Below are 21,527 nucleotides of genomic sequence, written 5' to 3'. Positions count from 1 at the left end.
ACTGTCTTGCAAACTGGGCCATAGCATATGTGTGGAGTGAAGTTGGTGACCCTGTAAATCAGGTTGGGCCACCGTGAAGAAGACTGCTGCTATACCGATCGGGTCATAACCCATGTACTGAGTGAGGACGGTGACCCTGTATGCCAGGTGGGGGCACCAGAAAAAAGACAAAGATCGTGGTCAAAAGGAAGAGTCTGCCATGGTTACTCAGGCAGGCATGAATCCCAACTGAGGGACTGCACCAGGAATGAATGTTGAATTTTATCCCTCGTCACCTGTGGAAAGGATCCAACCACCTTACCAGCATAGGAGGAGCATCGAGGACACCCGGCTGCTTTCCCTGCAGGCCTACATGTGAAGAACTTGAGGACAGTCAACTGCTGCCCTCGTAGAGCTGCATGTGTGACACTCACCAAAGACAGCTGCTTTATCCCTTGCACCTGAGAGGGTGGAGCTCATAGTGACTCCAGCCATGCAGGTTCTGCTGGTGTGAATAAGACTGGATGACAGGCTAAAAAGCCCTGGGCTAACATGACTGTCATATAGTGCTTGAGAGTCGGAGTAGGACTCCTGAAACTCGGACTATTAGTAGGACTTAACCTGAATATTTCATATAGTGAGTGGGGAATAACCACTACCACTAGTGAGAGGGAGTGAGACTCAGGAACCACCTATTGAAACACTAGAGCCCTGAGCTCCGGCCAGTATGTGTATTGTTGTTGAATGCTGTATTTTACTTTGTGTTGAAATATAAAAATGCCTTTTTTAATAAAAGCAAGTATTTTACTAAACAATCATCTATTGCTGCTATTAAACATATACTGAGTTGTGAACCTGTGTTTAGCCGCCTGTGGATACCTGCTCGACCCACGCTACCACTGAGAGTCAAGTGCAGAAGGGTTACTTGGCCTACTTGATCAGAATCCTTGGACATGAGAAGCAAAAACCCTGAACCCCGAAGGTTGGGCTTTGGTACCGCCGGCTTGCGTTGTGGCCCTCTGAATGGATTACTGACAACCACCACACCCCATCCTCCGGTGTCCCTCTGGTGGGGGTGTTCCTGGAGCTTCGGGAGGGCACCTGTGGACCCATTCCATGGTGCTTAACCATAGAAATAGGTCCACACGTCCCCTAATGCCTGGTTTGAGCCAGACATTAAATAATGGTGCAAAGCAAGCTTTGCACAGTTATTTAGCCCCTCCTACCACCTGTGCGTCATTTTAGCATGGGGGGATAAATATAGGGCTATGGGGATGGCACCATTTTTTAGATGGAAACACCTACCTTGCCTCTCATTGACACAAGGTAGGTGCACGCAGTAAAGAAAATGGTGCAAACTCCTATTTTTGACGTTAGACGTGTCTAACATCAAAACATAATTATGGAGTTAGGTTTGCCCTGAATTTGCTTAAAAAAATGTATGCAAATTCGGCGCAAACAGAGTATAAATATGCACCTCAGTTTGTTGGACAAATTGTAGTTTTATGTCTTCAAGAAGCATAATTTCACCTGAAAAGTAATCATTTAGCCACAGTGTCACTTGTTAAAAAGATGCAAAGAAAGTAACTCAATGGTATTGTGGTTCATTTTAGTAAACAAGAAAAACATATTTACTGCAACATGCTGTCCAAGGTGTAAGCTTGTGTAAAATCACTACCTGAAATGATCCAAGTGCTAGTTCGAAAGAGAGGCAAATTTGTGAGGTGTCACTGCTCACATCTTCCGGGAAAAAAACAAAAATAATGTAGTGGACTCCAAAGAGAGGGATCAGTAGAAGAGTAGACTTTGCAAGTCTTCTGTAAAATACAAAGAGGAAGAAGTGTTGTGAATAATTATTATATGACCTTTCAAGTCTTCCTGAAAACAAATCCTCCCTTTAATAACCCCCTCATTGTGAGGCTTTAAGGAAAATTAGCAAATAAAACTCTATGAGGGAAATGCAATTAATTTAGATTTACAGTGTTAGCACAGGTCGTACTACTACTAGTTAAAGTGTTATTCGTCATCATGCCAGCTTCAATGCTACAAGCTAATGACTGCTTCGAGTTGACAAATATTTATAGATACAAATTAAGTGATCCTCACAAATTGAAAAAAAAACATCCTCTTTGGTGCATTTGTAATACAAGTAGATGTCTTTGTTCCAGTGCCTTGAGCTCTCGCAGGAGAAGGCTGTGTCTCCATGGCTAGACCCTGGAAAGGACAATGCCTGTGTCGCTTTTGCCTCTCTGCGGTGGTAGGGAGGTTCTGCCAATGAAACTCTACAGATATGCATAAATATAAAACAACTTCAATAACACATAAAAATATAATCTGAGCGTTTTTACAAATAAAAGAATGTCCAAATGCCATGTACGTCTATAAACAAATGTGTAAAAACAACATCTTAAGTTTATCTTTGACAGACATAATCATATGATAACATCAAAAAAATAAAAATAGACATTGAACAAAAAACTGAAAACCAAACACTTGGGTTTCCATTTTGAGTCACTAGGTCCTGGATATGGATTATTGTATTGTGACAACGGTATACAAACAGTGCTTAATTTTAGCCGGTGGTTTCCAGTGCGGGGCACTAGCACTTATTTTTGAGGGCCGGCACTTTTTTTCTGCCTCAAGCATTTACTGCGAGCAAAAGACACATATGGGAAAGACGAAGGTAGAGAAAAACTGAAACATTTCACAAATTGAGAATGCAGAATGCTGCAAGAGTGAGCTGAATGGGCAGGGAGTGGCTTTAAATGGATTGAAGAGGCCCGAGATGGCTTCAGGATTACGCTGCCTCGGTATTCCATGTTTGCACATTTAATTGCAGCAGCCTGTTTCAGAGGAGAGCTTTGTGCATCGAAACGTTTTTATTTGCAAATTAAGCACTGTATACAAAGAGGCGCCAGCGATGATGTTGAAACAGCACGATTCTGACTTTACACATGTAACTAACTACAGAATTGTATGCAAGATATGGCTGTATGTAAGAGGAGGCTTCTCTTCATGCCTTTGTAGAAGTTATGGTTCAATTGTTTGTTAGGAAGCAGCTCTTTCTGCTGTGGTGTTTCATAAATACACCAAACACACAAAAGGTGATGGGACGATGCTTGCAAAAAGTATAACCACTGGCAATCGCTCAGGGTAAACATTTCAACCCAATGTTCTTTGCCCACCATGCCACCTCAGATTAGCCCCAGCCATATGAAAATCATGCTTGCCATGCTCCAGTTGGAACCATCCAGTCCAAACTGCCAAGTCAGTTGCACTCTGAACTGGAACACAAGCACAGCAAAACCAGATTCACCCTGATTGGGGCTCTTCAGTCGGGTGTAGCTTAGTTCCACTGGCACAGCGAGCAAGAGGCCCACATCTGTGAATACCCTTGGCCACTTCGAACTTTAAATCAACACACAAAAGGTGATAGGATAAGTCTAATTAATGGCAATGCTTGGGGTAGCATTCCAACCCATCGTTCTTTTGTCCACCATGCCACTGCCTTAAGAGGCAAGGGTGTGCCCAGACGTGGGTATCGTATGGCTGGGCCCTTACTGAGGAGGCATTGTGGGCAAAGGATTACGTTTGAAATGCTACCCAGAGCGAGGGCCAGTGGTTAGATTCATTGCAAGCAATCCTTCCATCACCTTTTGGATGTTTGATGTTCTATAAATGCAGCTGCCTGATCTATTGACATTTCAGTGCTTAGAATTTGCAATATGGCACCATCTGAAAGACCTGATAAAGCTGTATTGTCTTTTATATTAGGGGGCCCTAAATGATGTAGTAGGCAACAGCATTCTTGAGGTACAAGGGGCTTGTATCTCAGAGTTCTTTACATGTTATGCTTAGTATTTTAAAAGTGGCCTTCTGCAATATGTGAAGCCAGAGATGAGAATAGATGGCATGCTTTCCTCACATGCCATTTTTGTTCCCCTATACCTAGTATTTCTCTGTTTTGCACCTAATGAACTAGGTTTGTCTTTTCACTAGCTCTGTGTGTAGGTCTTCCCAGTAGTCTAATTTGCTTCGGTCACCAGTGTGGACTCGGGCTTCCTCTGTGTTGGCAGGTAACAGCAGCAATAATTACCATTAAAGCAGCAGTTGCTAAAAAGCCAAGTTAATGGTTAAGGTGGTTTATGATTCAAATGATGTAGTTATATGAACTACTGTGCCTTGAAGAATGGATCTTTACTGTCATTTATGGTCTGTTCGGGATGGAGAGAGACAAGAGTAAAGGCAGATTTTTTGTCAGGATATTCTCAAAGTAATATTTCTTGTCCCACTCTCTGCAAGCAGAGGCAGCTCTTCGGCATTCACTCTTGGCCATCTGTGACAAAGTCTGAGATCCTGGTTCTCCTAGCAGGCAGATGACTAAATCATGCTTCTACGGATGTTGTTTGGGGTCATCCATGGACCTCTTCTGCAGCAAGGAACGAGGAACTACAGTAGATATAGTTTTCAGGGAGAATAGTCTCAAGAACGTTCAGAGAAATCACTAGTCCCTTTTGGCCATTGTCTTCAGGTCTTGTACATAATGAATGTCTTCTCTCTCACCCCCTGTATTTGGCTCGGGCTTGTGTGTCATGGTGATGTGATGTTTCTACTTCCCCATTCCCGAAATGTTAACCTACCCATTTGCCACACATCTCAGAAACATTTCCTATTCTGTTGCCCTAGTCACAGCTTTTCGGGCATAGTATTTGTAACGTAAGGAAACGAGCTTGGGAACACCCACAAATGTGTTCGTCTCAGTGCGTGTTCACAAACTACCATGGCATTTCTACTGTAAAATTTCCATTTACCACTCACAGGAGATTACTCACAAAGAAACCTAAGTGTGAGTAAATCATTATATAAGTGCAAAATGACTTTTGTTAATTGCAAAAAATAAGTGTTCATACAGGAAAGAAGCCACTCATAACTGTATGCTATCCTCACAAAGGCAAACAGTGTAATGAATCTGGCACTCATAATTTTATCTGTCACCACAACTCCACCATGATATGTTAGCAGATGGACAGAGACACTATGTTATATGAATCCCTGCTGAATCTGTAACGCATGCTGGCACTCCGCAAACTCTTAAATTACGTGATCATGTCAGGAACCTGAACTGAGGCATGATTCAGATTGACTTATCTGATATACAGTACTCACACCAGTAAGCATCCCCATTTATATATCACTTACTTGTACTGGCCTGCATTGCTTCCCCAAACTTCCGAGGTTCTGAGCTTTTTCATCAATATTCTTACTATTCTCACAAACAAGATAAAATTGATCTGAAAAAAATAAAGGTAAATTAAAAACTACAACAATAATGTAGAACATTTTCTTCCTAAAACTCATTATTGTCTTGATCATGCTAAATAGCTGTCCTAAGCTGTGAAGTTCGTTGGCTTTCCATGGTGGTCACCATGCACTGTATGTAAATTTCATTTTAACACTTAAAGGGATGACAGAAGGACTCTGCATAGTGCAGTGAAATATGGCAGCTTTAGTTCTTGGCTTGCCCTTTCATTCCTCTGGCACTTTCTTCACTACACCCGGTGTTAAAGTGCATCAGACAATGATTGGTGATGGCAGTTGGGTCTCACAAGGGCCTACAGAACATCTGAATCCCCAGACCTGATCCTAGTATGTTTGTTGCATCTCCATTTCCCATGGTATCTACTTCCTGATAGTTCCTACCACTCCCTTATCTTATTGTTATGTGACATACTGCCTCAACCTTTCACCATACTGTTTGGAGATTCTCTTTCATCAAAAACCCTTAAGTAGATGACGATGCAAAGACATTCTAACAAAGCACTCACTAAGCTACACTTTAATATTTACCCAAATGTTTTTTTTTAAAGGAAGATGATTGGGCTTTGCCAAAGTGTGTTACTTCTGTACTTCCCTTCCATGAGCCTTTCATCTGCAAAATTACCACTGTTGATGGGCTGAGGGTGGGACAACATGCCAATCCTACCATGTCTTTATATAGTCAAAGGGTGCAGAAATAATTTCTGTACCTGCTAGCATTTTGGTGACCCAATGTCAATGAAATGGTGTCAGTTGCTATAGGTCTCTGAATTGATTGACTCGTTCATTTATGTTTTCATAAAGAGCGCAAATACCCCAGAAACAGGATGTCCTGCCTCTTCAGATGACTATGCAGAGACCTGTGGCAAAGGCAAAGTGTTTTTAAAAGCAGCTACGGCCTGTCCTTTAGGGCGGAGGGGCCACGATCCCCCACCTTTTGCCCCTCATGAAGAGTGTCTGTCAGGCTGAGCAAAGGTCAGCCTGACAGACACTCTTCATGTTCAGATCAGGCAGCCAGAAGCGAGACGTGTGACTTGTGCCAACTCCTGGCTGCCTGAACTGAACTTTGCTGGGCTGAAGAGGTCACAGCTCCTCTGGGTGTGACCTCCTCAGCTCAGCAAAGGTGCCTCAAGGCCCTTCCCCTCGTGATGAGGGGAAGCGTCAACCATTGACTTCAACCTGGGCGCTTCAGGTTTAAACTCTGAAGCGCCCAGGGTGAGTGTCAATCAGTGACACCTCATCACAGAGTGTGGATGGGTCAGAAGTCTCAGTGACCCCATCCCACTCTGTGACAAAGTTGGGACTGCTGCCTTCCCTCATTGGCTGACCTAAGGTCAGCCAGAGAGGGAAGGCAGCAGTCCCAACCCACCTGGGACCTCTGAGCTGAAGGTAAGTGTGTGTGTTTTTTAAATGAACGTTTGGTGCGTGCGTGTATGTTTGAATGTTGAGGAGTGTTGTGAATGGATGTGTGTGCGTGCGTGTGTGAATTAATGATTGTGAGTGCGTTTCCCGTCCACCCACCTCCCTCCTAAAATTACGGGCCACCACTGAGTGAAGAGCTCTCTTTATAAAACCCAGAATGAGACATGACACTGTACAATTTGCTGCAATGTATGTAGCAGAAAGCTGCGAAGTCCTATAAACAAAGAGTTACAATAATCCAGTTTAAAATGATGAGGGCTTGGAGCAGGGTTTACCTGGAATAGCAAAGAAGCAAATGAGCCATTTTCCTGATAAATGTCACCATAAAAAAGCAGGTGGGTATAAGCTGGCTGTTAAGATGGTCAAGATATCCATCAAGACGAATGATGAGTTTGGTATCGTCTGCGCAAGCATGAATTCTGAGACTGTAAGATGAGATGAGTGCAGCGAATGGGGCTATATAGATGTCAAAATGTAATTTTACAGGCAAATGTGGAGGTCAGTTAAACAATTAAATAAAGAGGCTTCTCCAAGCTTTTACCACGCCCTTGCAGGAGAAACACAGAGGCTGTGCCCTAGACCTTTCTTTCTATACTGGTCAGTGCCTGTACTCCAAGGTTCCACAACCTTGGGAGTATTCACTGGAGGAACTGAATATGTATGGTATTTCTTTACCATGAACCTAGCCAAAAGGCAGAGGAGCACCATAGATGGCCAAAGTCAAGCAGAAAGACAACGAGTGATGGGAGAGTTATCTGGTTAGTGGACTCTGTATATAATGAGTGGGTGACACCTACTGTTTACAGTGCAACAGTTTATGGAGAGGGCCATGAACCATTCAGATCCAAAGCTCAACAGAAAGAGTCAATTTGAAACGTTGTTTTTTGAAGGCCATAAGATAAGCTATATTCTTCCGATCTTAATATCAGTATCCATTTCATTCACATGTTAGAATGATTACCTCTAACAGAAGGATATTTAGGGTTTCCATTACCCTGAACAGGGGCATGAGTGGCATGTTGAGGTGAACCAACTTGACCTTTCACCCCAGCTTGGGTGAGAATCTGGAAGGCTGAAACTCAATCAGTAGACTGCCCCATAGATATGTAGCCTATTGCCAGGAAGAAATGATATGTTCAAGACTGGTGACGTGGTCCTATGTTGGCCTACAAATATTATACATGAGAAAAAAATACAGACGAATGTGAATTAAAGCGAGTTACCAATGTATTAACAACCTGCTATGTAAAGTTACAAAACAATTCACAGTCCTACATAGCAAAAATATTTTCTACAGGTTTGGTCCACTTCGATTCATGCATTTAAACATTCTAGATCCCATCATGTTTACAAGACGTTTCTTTTGAGAATAGTTAAAACAAAAAATATGTGCCTGCGATATAAGAATCAGAAGAAAGAGAATTAGCACAATATTCTTTTATATTCACAGATTGACAAGGGGTAAGCTACAAACTGTGACGAAAATGAGGATTATAAATCTTCAATTGTAGATAAGTAATTCTAAACATTTTGACTATTGTGGACCTCCACTGAATCAGTCCTGGAAGCCGAGGGCCCTGGTCTGTTTAACTCAAAACAATATAGAAAACACATAAACAGCTATATATCAAACATATACATAAAACAGTAAGTGTTTTTACTTAATTCACAAATTAAAAAATCTAACTCAAATTTTAAGGAGAAGGTTGGCGTTTTCCAAGATTTGGTTTCATTCTAAAAGATGAAGTGATATGCTAGATTCTAGCATGTGACTCTGTCTTTTTTGCTCCTAATGCATGCTCTCTTTTTGTCAGGGCATATCAGTGCTTCAGGTGAGGCCATCGATCCTCCTATAATAGACGCTGTTTCACGGACTTGAGCCACTCCCATGGATCATCTTCTGCTAATAGTATTTTATTTTTCAAGTAGTCACAGACCCCTGAGTTGGTGTTGCGGATTTTGAGGTGTCCTTGGACCCTAGGCTAAGAACCACTGCTGTAGACGAACAAGCAGAGGAATAAAGCAGTTAGTATTTTCATTTTCTAAATGAATTATGATGACTTACAAAAATAGACATTAATACAGGGCCTCTGATGATCCACCAAATACTTGCATCATCATTTATGTCCCAGCACCTGCAGAAAAAAAACGCATGCTTATTTAAGTACTTCAGTTCAGTTTACAAGCTGTCTATTTGGATTTTCACTCCCATGTCAACATAATAATACAACATTCATTTTAACATCATGCACATACTAAATAAGAGTGTTTTATTTAGTAATAACATAGCCCCATATTTTTGACATTCAAAATTGAAAAAACAGTGGCAAGGTCAAAAGGTCAATAAGTCTGACTTTGGATGCTAGGCTTTAGTTTTATGGCCTTGTCAATGCTTGTTTTGTTGTGGTTTTTACAAAACGTTGTTTTTGAGGACCTGTCGGGCTCTTGATAATATAAAAAAATTAATAAACACTGGCCTAAAGAAAAAATGTTTTTACGGCCTCACAATGCACAGGTTGCCTTAGCAGTCCTCCCCCCCACCACCAATCATACTGACCAAGCTACACCCCTGATTAATTTTATCTTCCAGTGAGGATTTGAGATCAGTCAATGTGAAAGGAGCAAAGAAAAGCTTCAGCTCTGTTTACATCAATCGAAAACACAAGACATAGATAACAAGGTACAGCTGAAAATGGTTCCTGGCTCTTGTTTTTATGTTTGTCACTTGTTCCTGATTTGATTTAGATTTTTTCCTGACATGTTGAATTTCTGATGACCATTCACAACACTGATGGTCTGATAATCTGCAATAAGACTGAACTTGAACTTAATATGGAAGTATCAGAGGAATTCTATATTATATCAAAACACATTGTGGTTGCTTGGTGTAGACTTTAGAGGACTGATTTAGAGTTTGGAGTCATGTACTCCATCATGAACGGGACAGATACCCTGTCCAGTCTAAGGATATAATGCCTTTGTAATAAGATGGATTCCTGCCATGTGTGTGATGGAGTAACTCATCTGCCAAACTTCAAAATCAAGCCCTTAGAATTTCAAATATGACTTTGTGTTATCTGACTTCTAATATTCGGAGTCCTGCACATCAAAAACTTGTGGCTTCATTTTGTTACAAATTAGATTTGATTCCTCAAATATTCAATGACCTGCAGAGAACGGAAAAACGCCAATATCATATACTTGTCTTATAAGATGCATTTGGCTCAATCAAAATGTTACTGTACATTGTGTTTATTTGACATCATCACAATTGCCATATGTTGAGTTGCCCAGTCATAATGAAATGCATATATTTGCTAACGTGAAAAAATTTACTGCTTGTTATTAAACTGAGAACTTGTTTCAAGTTTCAAGTTTAAAAGTTCTTTATTTAGATAATCAAATCCATCAAAGTAGCAACATTGTAAAAGGATAATATTAAGATAAGTACTGTACATCAAAACAGAAGACAAAATGGTTGATGTAGTTAATTTGTGAATGATTAAAACATCTATAAAATATAAGATGAAATTGTAAACAGGTGACAATATACCTAGTCATTTATCAGTGGCCTGACAAAATATTTACAAGCAGGGTACTAGAACTTGTTTCATTGTCATTAACTTCTAATTCCCGGAATGCTTTAATAGAAAATTAGTTTCAGGGTACAAACTAATTTTATCCTTTCCTGCTAAACTGCATCATGTTTTTGCAACCAAAAATTAAACAGAAAAAGTATTGATGAATCAAATTATGTCAACACTTATTATATTCATGGTTTTCATCTCTGAATCATCTGTGTTTATTAAACACTTCATAGACGTATTCTTTCTGTTCTTAATTTTCCTCACAATTTAGTTTGCAATAGGTATGATAGAACATTCAATTTTCCATATATTTATGACAAAATATATGACAAATTAAAGAGCCAAGGCATTGAGGTCAACAGAGCAGGAAAGGAATTGTTACTAGGGCCAATGGTTCACATACTAGATTTAGAATGGTTAGGTTGCAGCCTTACATAGTAACAAAGTAAAGGAACTATATATCAAAGCTGTTAGACCTGCCAGCCTTACAATGGACTTCCCCCAAACCTTTTGCCTTACTTCTTCATTTTTGCTGATCTTGTTTATGTTGGCCTTAGGACTCCGTACACATTACTACTGCTGACCAGTGCTAAAGAGTGTGTGCTTACTCTATAAAACATGGCAACATTGGCCTACACCAAATGAGCACATTTAATTTACTTGTAAGTCCCCTTTAAAGTTGTATTGTCTGTGCCCAGGGCCTGTAAATTAAATGCAACTAGTGGGCTTGCAGTGTTTACTGTGCCACCCACTTAAGTAGCCTTCAAGTAGGTCTCAGGCCTGCTACTGCATCCCGTGGGTGCAGTTTGAGGCATATATTTTGACCTGGCAAAATAAACCTTTTACCAGGCCTAAACCTTTCTTTTAATACATATCAGTCACCTCGAATAGCCTATAGGGCAGAGCACAGTGTTTTTAAAAGGTTGAGCATTTTAACTATCCTGGTAGTGAAAAACTCTTAAAATCATTTTTCACTACTGCAAGGCCTGCCTTTCCCATAGGATACCATCAAATTACCCTATAGCATTTATTATGTGATAACGCTTAATAGGGAGCAGAAATGAAGGTTTAGTTTGGTGTTTAAAGAATTATAATTTAAAAACCTCTTCAATGATAATGTCGGGTTTTAAGTTACAATTGGGAAATTGGCACTTTTAGAAAGTTGAAATGTTCTTGTCCCAACCATTTGATGCCTGCAGCTGTATCCTAGGTCATATGACTAGGTGTAGCTGGCATTTGGTCTTTGTTGATTACTTCCAGACAGCAAGAGAAATGGGGAAAAGGTTTTGGCAGGATGGGTCTTCCACGACTTGATAGGGGGACAAAGCTATCACCTACCACAGGTGCACATCACAAAGACTCTGCCTCAGCACACTCACAAAGGAATTCACACTATTTTTTGTGTGCCCCCCAGACAAGTTGGGGCCAAGGTAGGGAGGAAGGATGCTCCAGACACCTTAGCAGATTGAAGCTCTAGAAACTTCTCCCACTTCAATGCTGGCACAAAGTGGAAATCACAGTCCACTCTTGAGTAAACATCAGGACCTGTGAACAACTCAGAAGAACTGCTGTGCTACTCTGCTGTAAGAAGGACTGCTACTCTGCTGCCCAGCTGTCTGAGTGAGAAGGACTGGATCTGTGTCTTGATCCCAGGACGACTAGAGTGACTCCATGGGCTAGTTGGCTGGTCCCCTGATCAGAGCCTGAGGGCCAGAAAAGGCTCCAACCACCTTGAACCCTGCACCAGGACTCTGCCTGCGTGTGTTTTGACCTCAAAGCTTTGCCACCCTAGTCATGGTCATCTAGAAGTGGGTCTGAAGATACTCTGCCGATCCAGCTGTGGTATTTTGGGCAGAACCTATGCAGCACAACCAATCTCCTCACAGTTTCGCATAAAAAAAACTGCTGTGCGATGCATCCCTGACGGAGGACCATGCAGCTCTTTGGAACTGCCAGGGCATGATGCCTCCTAGATGCAGGAACTCACATTGCATCCCCGCAACTCCTCAGAACCACTGTTGCGCAATACAACCTCGACACAGGACCTTGCTTCACAGCCCTGCTCACCGATGTGCAACACATCTTCGACGCAGAACCTTGCATCGCAGACCACAGCTTATCGAAATCACCATTGTGCGACGCTCCTCAATGCAAGATCTCGTTATGCTCCGCAACCAGGATTTCAGGTTCTTTGTTCAGCGGGCCTAACTTGGTCCCTATACCCATCCCACACTCTGTCGTGGTCAACCTGAACTTGTTACATTGGCTCAGTCAGGGGCAACAGAATAACAACAGTTGGCGCTTTCTGCTTTTAAGCATTATTTTTACTTAAATTTAAAAAAATGCATATCTCTAGATTTACTAACTGGATTTTTGTCACTTCGGTCACACATTCTTGTGTTGTGTGTCACTTATTACTGTTTGAAGTGCTGCATAAATACTTTACACATTTCCCCTAAGTTAAATCTTACTGCTTCTGCCACGCTACATGAGGGTTAAGCACAGGTTAATTTGGGGCTGCTTGTGATATCACCCTGATAGGAACTGTGGTTGATGCCTGAGTAGGGTTTCAACCCCTTCAACAAGTAACCCAATTTTCTACAAAAGCACAGAAGTATAAATTAAAATTTGACTGAAGCTAAGATTAATTGATATCAAGTCAGATACTTCTATGATTAATAGAACAATATTGTGAAAAGTATGAAGACATTTTCCCTTTATTATCTGCCAAACTGTTTCAGAGTTATGTCGTTTGTGTTGGATTTTGGACATGTCTGAATGTATCTGTTTCTGTTTTGTAAGAGGATCTGGACATCTCTAAAGAAAGGAACTAATAACATTTTGGAGTGGGTGTGCAGCTTATTTTCATCTCATTGGGAAAAATGTGAATTACTGCTCCTGTCCTTTTTTAGGTCGAGCCTGCAGTCAGCACACAGGTGCTGTTGCTTGGTGACGATCTGTTGTACCTAAAAAAAACTCTCTAAAAAGGGCCTTTTTCGCCTGCCCATTACTTACTGTTTGTTGTCATAATTATCATTGTTCCTTGATGCTTTCTAACTTGGCAATGGCTGCAGTTCCGTCACTTCATGCTCTTTGTATGGAGCATGAACTATTTCATTTGAAATTGATTTACCTAAATTAGTGTCAGTCCTCCAGTGGCGACCAGTGGCACCCAAAACAGGTGGGGCTATGGGAGCATATGTTACCCACTGGCGGGCACGAAAAAACAGAAGTGTCCCTAGGCTCAAAGTCAAAGCTCTCAACTGTGGTCCGTTTTAAACAGTGCTTATAACGGGCCATGATGGGAACCTCTGGAGTTGAGACTGAAGGCACTGTAAGTTTTTCACTGTGCCTGTCAGTGAGTCAATTCAAGAAAACAAAACAAAAAAAGTTTAACTTACCTAGTGCCTCATGCTCGATGCTCCTTTTCATCCGGGCAGCACAGGCTCCCAGAGTTCCAGCCAGCAACTCCCCTCTACCAATCCAGAAGCTTCTCTCATGCTCCTTAGGCAGCATGGGAGAAGCACCAGGGTTTGCTGGAGCACGCTGGTGTGATGCACCTCAAAGCCCTGAGTGTTTGTGCTTGCTTTCCACCCAGCTGTATAAGACAGCTTGGGTTGGTCACTATAAAGTGTGCATGTCAGTCTGGCTGTCGTAAAACAGTCAGCCAAAGTGACATGCGCACTTAAAACTGAAGTGCACACTATTCCTACCTGCTTCTACCTAACTCTGAGACTTAGCTGTTGCCAATAAGAAAAATAAAATGGTAATAAATCTTTATTACCATTTTATTTTTTGTGGTTCCTGCTCTCCAGCGGAGGAGCAGTGCTCCTCTGCTCTCATGGAGGCACCACCGGTGCCATCCTCTGCGACTGAGATCCTATTTGCATTTTTGGGGCCCTTTAGAGGAGCACCAATTCACCATCAAGTTTTTTAGACATGGTGAGTTTAAGTGATTTTTGCAGAATCTCAGGATGTTAAGGCGACGCAGAGACTCAAACCTAGTTCCTCAGTTAGGAAGTCGGCATCTTTGCCTGTAGCCACATCCTTCCTCCCCCTCCCACCCACTCCACCATTCAGGTTTTGTGTGGTATAGGAGAGGTCCATATTCTGCATTATTACTAATCAGTCACCAATACAGCATTTTCCATGATGTGGCATGTTGTACTTATTGTACTATTTTTCCATACTAAGTAAATCAAGTCTGCAGCTGGATGTACCAAAAGCATTTCACATTTGAGAGATGTGTCCATAGTGACGTTTTTCTCTTCCTTTCATACCAGTTAGTGGTAGGTTGACAGCAGAAGGCTTCCTGAAAGATGTGATACAGTTAACGTCAAGTAGGGCTGCTGCAGAGTTGGACAAAAGCATCTGCCGTTAGAGAAATCTAACACTTTGCCATATACGCCAGCCAGCCCATGTTTTTAACTAGACCTCCACTTTCAGGTTTGAAGCTTCCTTTATTTTTTCTTTGCTGAAATTAGTTGATGGCTAGATGTACCCAGGCCCATATTTATCATACTTTCACGCAACGCAATGCAGCAAGCCACTTTGCTGTGCTGCGTGAAAGGGCAGGAATGCACCATATTTAACATTATATGGCTCATTCCTATCCTTTCCATGCACTGGTGCACTTTTGGTTGCCTAGTGCCAATGCAGACACAATTGCATAATTTACCTCTTTCTACATGTGCTGATGTAGAAAGAGGAAAAAACAAGAAAAATAAAGATATTTCTCCTCATTTCGCCTCTCCTGGGGAGGCATAGCATTTTGATGTATTCCCAGATCTACCACTAATGGTAAATCTTGGAATGCACCCAAATCTATGGGTGGATGCATCAGAACACCCACGCTCCACCCATGGAACACCTCCCTGGAGTAGAGTCACTCAAGGCAGAGATTTGCGCTGCTTTGAGCTACTCCAGATTTATCAAGCCATGCAAGGTGGCCTTGCGTGGCTCGATAAATCTGACTTAAAAAGTTGAGTGGCTCTGACGCTTCATTGCATGGCGCAAGACTGATGCAACAATATGATAAATCTGGCCCCTAGTGTTTTAAGGGATAATGGCCATACTTTTTTTGCGCCGGGTTTGCGTCATTCTTTGACGCAAAAGCTGCGCTAACTTACAAAATACAATTGTGTTTTGTAAATTAGCACTGCTTTTGCGCCAAAAAGTGACGCAAACGCGTCTTCAATACAGACCAAAGACTACCAGGAAGTCAGCTTGCTAGCCGAGCGCTCATTTTTAATGAGTTGGAAAGTAAATGCCTATTTGAGCCAGTCTTGCAATTGTTTCAGTAAAACAAATTAATAACAGCACAACTGCTTCACAACGCAGCAAGTTGACTGCTTTTATTTGTTTTGAGTTTACTCGGCTGTTAACGCAGCAGTAATAAACATAGCATGCCGATAGCAGACTCGCATTCATCATAAGAATTCACTTCTTCCCCATTAAAGCACAGCCTGACACCTTTACTGAAATGTTCTGCCTTTAGTTTTTATCGCAGGCAACCAGCCTTCATCATATCTTGGTGCACTTAGCCATTTTTTCAGTGTACACTCCGTCGTCAGTGCTACGTGTATTTAAAACGATGCTGAATATGTGAGTATTGTACATAGTTTATGACATATCCAGCCGTGTCATAAACTTTTTTCTATTATTTACCATGTTGCACAGCGTGGCTAAAAACCCTAAAAAAGTTAATAGGCGAAAACCTTTGGCTTTGCCAATGCTTGTTTATATTTTCCAGCTAAGTCTCATCTGTGATACCTCAGGTTTTCTTTGTTTTTCCCTACGTTTTCGTTAGTATCCTGGTCCAGGAGTAGGACACAGAAACGCCAGATCCCCTCCACTCTGAGGCTCTAACAAATTGTGGCTGATCTGCATTGTGAAAACACTTTAAAGGAGAGGGATTTCAGTTTCTCCACACCACTTTCTAGCACTGGAAGTCATCCGTTGGAAGACACTGATAGAGATCAAATTTTACTAATGTATTAGTGGCATAGAAGTTAGCACTCAGTGACTTATAAACCATCATTTAAAAGCCTAACAGAGGAATTAAGACGAAATGTAACATGTTCACATTTGAATTATGGTGGACAAGGTGCCCTATATTCATATTTGACATCGTGTTTTCCCATAAAAGATGTTGTGCATACAGGGTTGAGTAAGTTACTGTCAAGAATCAATATTAAAAGTATTATTATTAGATTAATATTAGAAAGTACATTAAATGAACATGAATTAAGTGCACTCATATTGATTTAAATTAATTTATTAACGTGGGATACATGTGGGCAGAGAAATAAATGCACATTTAAATTGTGTTTATTCTTTTGTGAATGGTGTTTGCAATTAAATAATTTGCTTTTGTTAGGTGCGCAATAATATTTAATTGTATTAATTGTACTAATATGTATTTAGGCTTTCTTAGCTAGACTAGACCTGAAGATTCTTTCTTTTTCAGCAGTAGAGGAAAAATACATATTCTCTCTCTGACCCAAATTAATTCCTAGGTTGCTGACGTGTTGTTGAATGTCCTATTGTATTAAAGACCAAGCACATTTTTCGATGTTAACAAAATTGCATTTATTCTAGCTGTCAAACATGACAGTAAGCCTTATTAATTTTGTATGAGAACTGCTCAACTCATCCTGTATACTGTGGGAAAGAATCTCAAAGTCGCAATCAACTAATAAGTGCCTTATTTTGGCAGAACTGTATGAATTTATTGAGATGCCCACACAATTTCCCTGAAAAAAATCAGGAATAGTTGCAAACTTGATGGTGTCATCAGTTACCATTGGATGTTGGATACTGTGCACAAGAAGAGCTCACCTGGAGGACCAATCAGAAACTTGTTAGAGAGAGACTTTTGAAAGTTTTAAAGTGTCTGTGGAGGGCGGTTCAGGCCTGAGAATTCTTCTTGGTGTTCATGCTGTCACCTCCAGCCCCTCTCCAAGTCTTGTGCCATGTGTAGGCTTTATGTTGTGAGTTTTCCTATTTTTTTAGTTTTATATGTACCACTTGTTTATGCTGTTCAGTACTAATATACCCAACCAATTCTGAACTGCTGACCTGCCTATGTGCAGCCCGTGTTCTGAACTGTCCTAATGCTCCTGTCTATTGATGCTGCAAAACTGTGAATGCTCTGCTTGATGAAACTTTCCTGTCTGCTGTCCCATGAGGAGAGGTATAATTCATAATGTGTTTTTTTGTTTATTTTTCAGCTTAGATAATTACACCAGTGTATTTTTATAGTGAGTTAACCTAGTTAGGTGATTTTTCCAAAATATTTGTGTCGCTTCTTATGTTTTGCCCACATGTTAGCCCGTATCCCATAAATGCAAGTCTAAATTTGTATTAGAGATAAGGATGGCCCAGCTTTGAAAACTGAATTTTGAGAATTTACTGATGTCACTGTCATCTGCTTTGAAATCTGAATTTAATCTGCATATTATAGGACGGCTGGTAGCAGTGGCGACGGTTGTTTGGCGGCCGTCGCCATGGCGGTCCGCAGTATATCACTCCAATGTTGTAACGAGGGCCATCATTTTTCTTTAAATTAATTTCTGGAATATTATTGTAAAGTAAACTACTTTGCGATGGCCACTCTACCCCACCTTTCTCATACTGGAATGTGTAGTATGCGGAAAAACAAACACTGCCGGCCCAACCACTAGAATGAGTCTAGGTCAGACTTCACGTTCTAAAAATAAATGGCTTACCCTCTGTCTTCGTAGATCTGCCTGCATGCGGACCACGTGACGATAAACACAAGCGGCAAACCTGCAACGACAGTGTTTACACATTTCATACTCATATCAAACAATAAAGGTTAGAACGGGTACTTCAATACTTTTGGGAAAACCACATAAATGAATACCCCAACCGATGGCGATGTACCACCAAAAGTACTTTTTTTCTGAGAAGAATGAAACGAACAGTAAGGTGTGAAGGTACAATCCCTCGACCAGGAGCCAGCAGTAATTTGCCATAATGCAGTACTGAAAGAGAACCAGCATCATTTTACATCCGGTCTGAAAGAGAAAAAGGACAGCATGATGAGCCCTCCAGTAAGCCATGTATGACATAATAAGTCGCGGATGACATTGAATAACTAAGTAATATTTTAAAATGGAAGCTAATGTATAATTCTGGTGTTACTCGTTTGACAAAAGTGTGCAATCATGCAGTCACATTATCTGATCTCCCTACACATGAAAGAGGGAAGAAGACGCTTTCCCCTTTGATTATAATTTTAATTTTCTCGCATCAGTGGACATCTGTGGTTGTAGTTAGGCACACCTTACCTGTTGTGATTCTAGTAAGGTACGCCCTCTTCTCTGCCTCATAGAGTGGAGCATTTTATGTCAATAACAAAAAGAACTGCTGGGGAGACAGCCTTACTAATTAATTCCTTTATTTAATTTCTGTGTTCTATAAATGTTCTTCGTATGTTGCCATTACATCGTGCTTAGGTTAAAGACATGAGCACAAACCCGAAGAAAGTCTGCAATGAACGAAACAAGTGTCAGCTAATGAATAATTATCAAAGTCGGTGAATATATCAAGTTAAAATTGTGTATCTGAGATTAGTAAAATAGTGTATTTCAAGAGAGATCTTTCTTCGAATTGTGCAACAGGTAAGCTTTGACCTTGAACTTACTTAGGAGGTATATATACTTTTTAATTTTTGTGTTCTCATTCAGGAAACCTGTTTAGGTCTGGCTTGATAGCACACCTCCCTGCAAAACCTCAGCCCCAAATACGAGTGCCCAATATATGTGGTAATTGCTGGTGCCACACATATTGGATGTACGAGCAGAACACAAGTCGAGAGTACACAAGGGTAGACGACATCTTTTTAAAGAGTGGACGACGCCTACCATGCTAAGAAGTTGGGCCTCATACAAATATGCTGAACCCTCCATGTGTAATTTTCAGGCATCACTTCACAAATACTTAAGTGAGGCAGGCTTTGGCTTTTTTTCGGCCCTTGTATAAAAGTGATGCATGCACTGTAAGAATGTCAGATGTGTTGTTTTTTCCCAGTATTTCCATAAATAATATTTTAAATACCACTATTTATGTATTTATTTATAGCGGTATAGAGCTACCGATCCCAATGCAGGGTGTCAGTGTGCTTTACATTACACGTACACAATATACATTGACAATAAATCATATGTGAGTAAATCAATGTACAGGATGTGTTGCATAAGGCAGTGAAGGTTACAAGGTGTAGGAAGCACATATCCTTCATTGTTCACTTTTCTATATTAAAAGGATTACAATTTATGAAATGCAAGTAACAAAAGGATCTCTGTGTTTAATGCAGTAACCCACATACCCATCTACATAACATAAAACTCTCTCATCTGCATGTTACATGATGTGTGTTGCAGGAGACATATTAACCCTCTAGGCTGCTTTGATTCAAAACTGGGGCTAGAGAAAACACTGTTTTTCTCCAGTTCTTCAGCAAATATGTTAACCTCCAGAGTTATCTTACCATTGTTATTAAGCCCTGAGCTTTACTGAGCACACCAAGATCTCTGCAGAAGGTGCCTTAAAATCTATGAGATATATTAAAATTGCAACCAATGAAGCAGACCAGATGTTTTGGCAATTTCCTTCTGGCAGAGTTGTAAAATATAAATATATAAATTGAGGCCCAGATTTTGCATCAGGTTTGGGTCACTTTTTTGGCGCCACCTGAACGCAAAATCTAATTTGCTAAATATTGTAATGCCCTTAAACGTACACACACACTGGACTTGCTAAACATATATGTGAGGTCTTAAGATCTGATGTCACTTCTTGAGATGTCACTTTCTGTGAGGCCATGGGTTGTGATGCCACTTCCTGTGATGCCATGTGCGATGACACACTGTGATGTCACATGCCATGATGTCAGTTGCATACTGCCTTACTTGGTTAGTTCCCCTACTAATTTTTTTGGGACTTGTGCCCAGCCTACGACTTTGCGGCAAACACCACACCAAGACCATTTCACCCACTTAAATTTAGACAAATGTAACCTAGCTAAATCTTGTGAAAATGCCCAGAAAGCACATAATCTGCATGTTACGCTTCATTTTTAGAAGATCACTTGTTACCTATGCTCTTCATTGCACCTGAAAAACTTCAAACAAATGGCGGGGTGGGTCTTGTTTGGCTGTGCGATGGCCACATTTTCAAGAACTCTGATGCTGCCCTGATGTATGATTTGCCATGCATTCTAGAGGTGAGAGGCAGGACTGTTTGTTGAATGCCGGAGGCTCTTAAAGGTTTCGGACCCAGTGTGGAATACCTTTAGGCTGCAAAAATTGCTGGTGTCCCACAATTTCTGGAAACAGTCTGTTCTAATGGCCTGGAACATGGTGATGCGTGGACAGCTCAAGCAAGGACAGCTGGGTGAACATCATTACAGAGCGGAGAATTAAGAGTATTCTGATAGGATGTTGAATCAACTAGTTGATCTGAAGGACAGGGAAGTTCTCAGAGATATGGAGGTGGAGTGGCAATGAGGTATGGAAGACATAGGCACCACCACAGAGATGGCAGTGCACAACCATGATGGCTCTTTGGCACAGGGCTTATGCCAAATAAAGGCTGATTCTCTGGATCATTTTATACAGAGCTGACCACAAAAGCCAGATGAGCCTACAATGCTTACTAAGGAGGGAGGGCAACATCCAACTAAATTGAAGGAGGGCTTCTTTACATCATAGTCTACCAAGCATGGAAAAGAAAGAGATAGAGGCACTAATGGGGCCACTTCAGTACTGACAAAGGGAAAAACACTTCCCTGGAGGAAACTAGAGGAGAATTTCAAGCTTGCACTGCCTTCATGGAGTGTGAGCTGGATTCCCTGAATGAACAGATGATGTCAGTTTAATGGCATGTGCAGACTTCTTACATGATACGTTCATGTGATAAACCCAAGGGCAATTGTATACATCCTGCACTAATTATGTAATTCCTAGTTTTAATTCTCCTCCATCCATCCCCTGTCCCCCGTAGCCTCCCCCACATACACTTTATGCATGGATCTCAGACCAAAGATTATGGTGTTAATGGTTGAGATTTGAATACTGTGGTGTAAAACGTACAAAGGGTTGCTTCCTCATGGGGGATTATATTATTAGATAACTTTCCAGCTTTATTATGGCATTTCTTTAGTACCTAATAAAAAGATCCAAACCTAAATTCTAA

The 21,527-nt window shown here is 41.0% G+C and overlaps 1 protein-coding gene across 1 annotated transcript in view; it reads right to left on the bottom strand.

Annotated features, from left to right (window-relative positions):
* Window positions 1–21,527, bottom strand: part of SCTR (secretin receptor) — a 372,442-nt gene that overhangs the window by 22,058 nt on the left and 328,857 nt on the right. The window contains exons 7-11 of the mRNA XM_069224326.1: window positions 18,193–18,346; window positions 18,035–18,095; window positions 8,783–8,852; window positions 5,179–5,270; window positions 1,658–1,796 (exon numbers count right to left, since the gene is read on the bottom strand). Of these exons, the coding sequence (XP_069080427.1) occupies window positions 1,658–1,796; window positions 5,179–5,270; window positions 8,783–8,852; window positions 18,035–18,095; window positions 18,193–18,346 (516 nt within the window). The remainder of the gene's footprint in view (window positions 1–1,657; window positions 1,797–5,178; window positions 5,271–8,782; window positions 8,853–18,034; window positions 18,096–18,192; window positions 18,347–21,527) is intronic.

This window comes from Pleurodeles waltl, chromosome 3_1 (assembly GCF_031143425.1).
Source record: "Pleurodeles waltl isolate 20211129_DDA chromosome 3_1, aPleWal1.hap1.20221129, whole genome shotgun sequence".
Classification (NCBI taxonomy): domain Eukaryota; kingdom Metazoa; phylum Chordata; class Amphibia; order Caudata; family Salamandridae; genus Pleurodeles; species Pleurodeles waltl.
The sequence above is the reverse complement of the archived record's forward strand: the minus strand, read 5'-3'. Positions and strand labels throughout refer to the sequence as shown.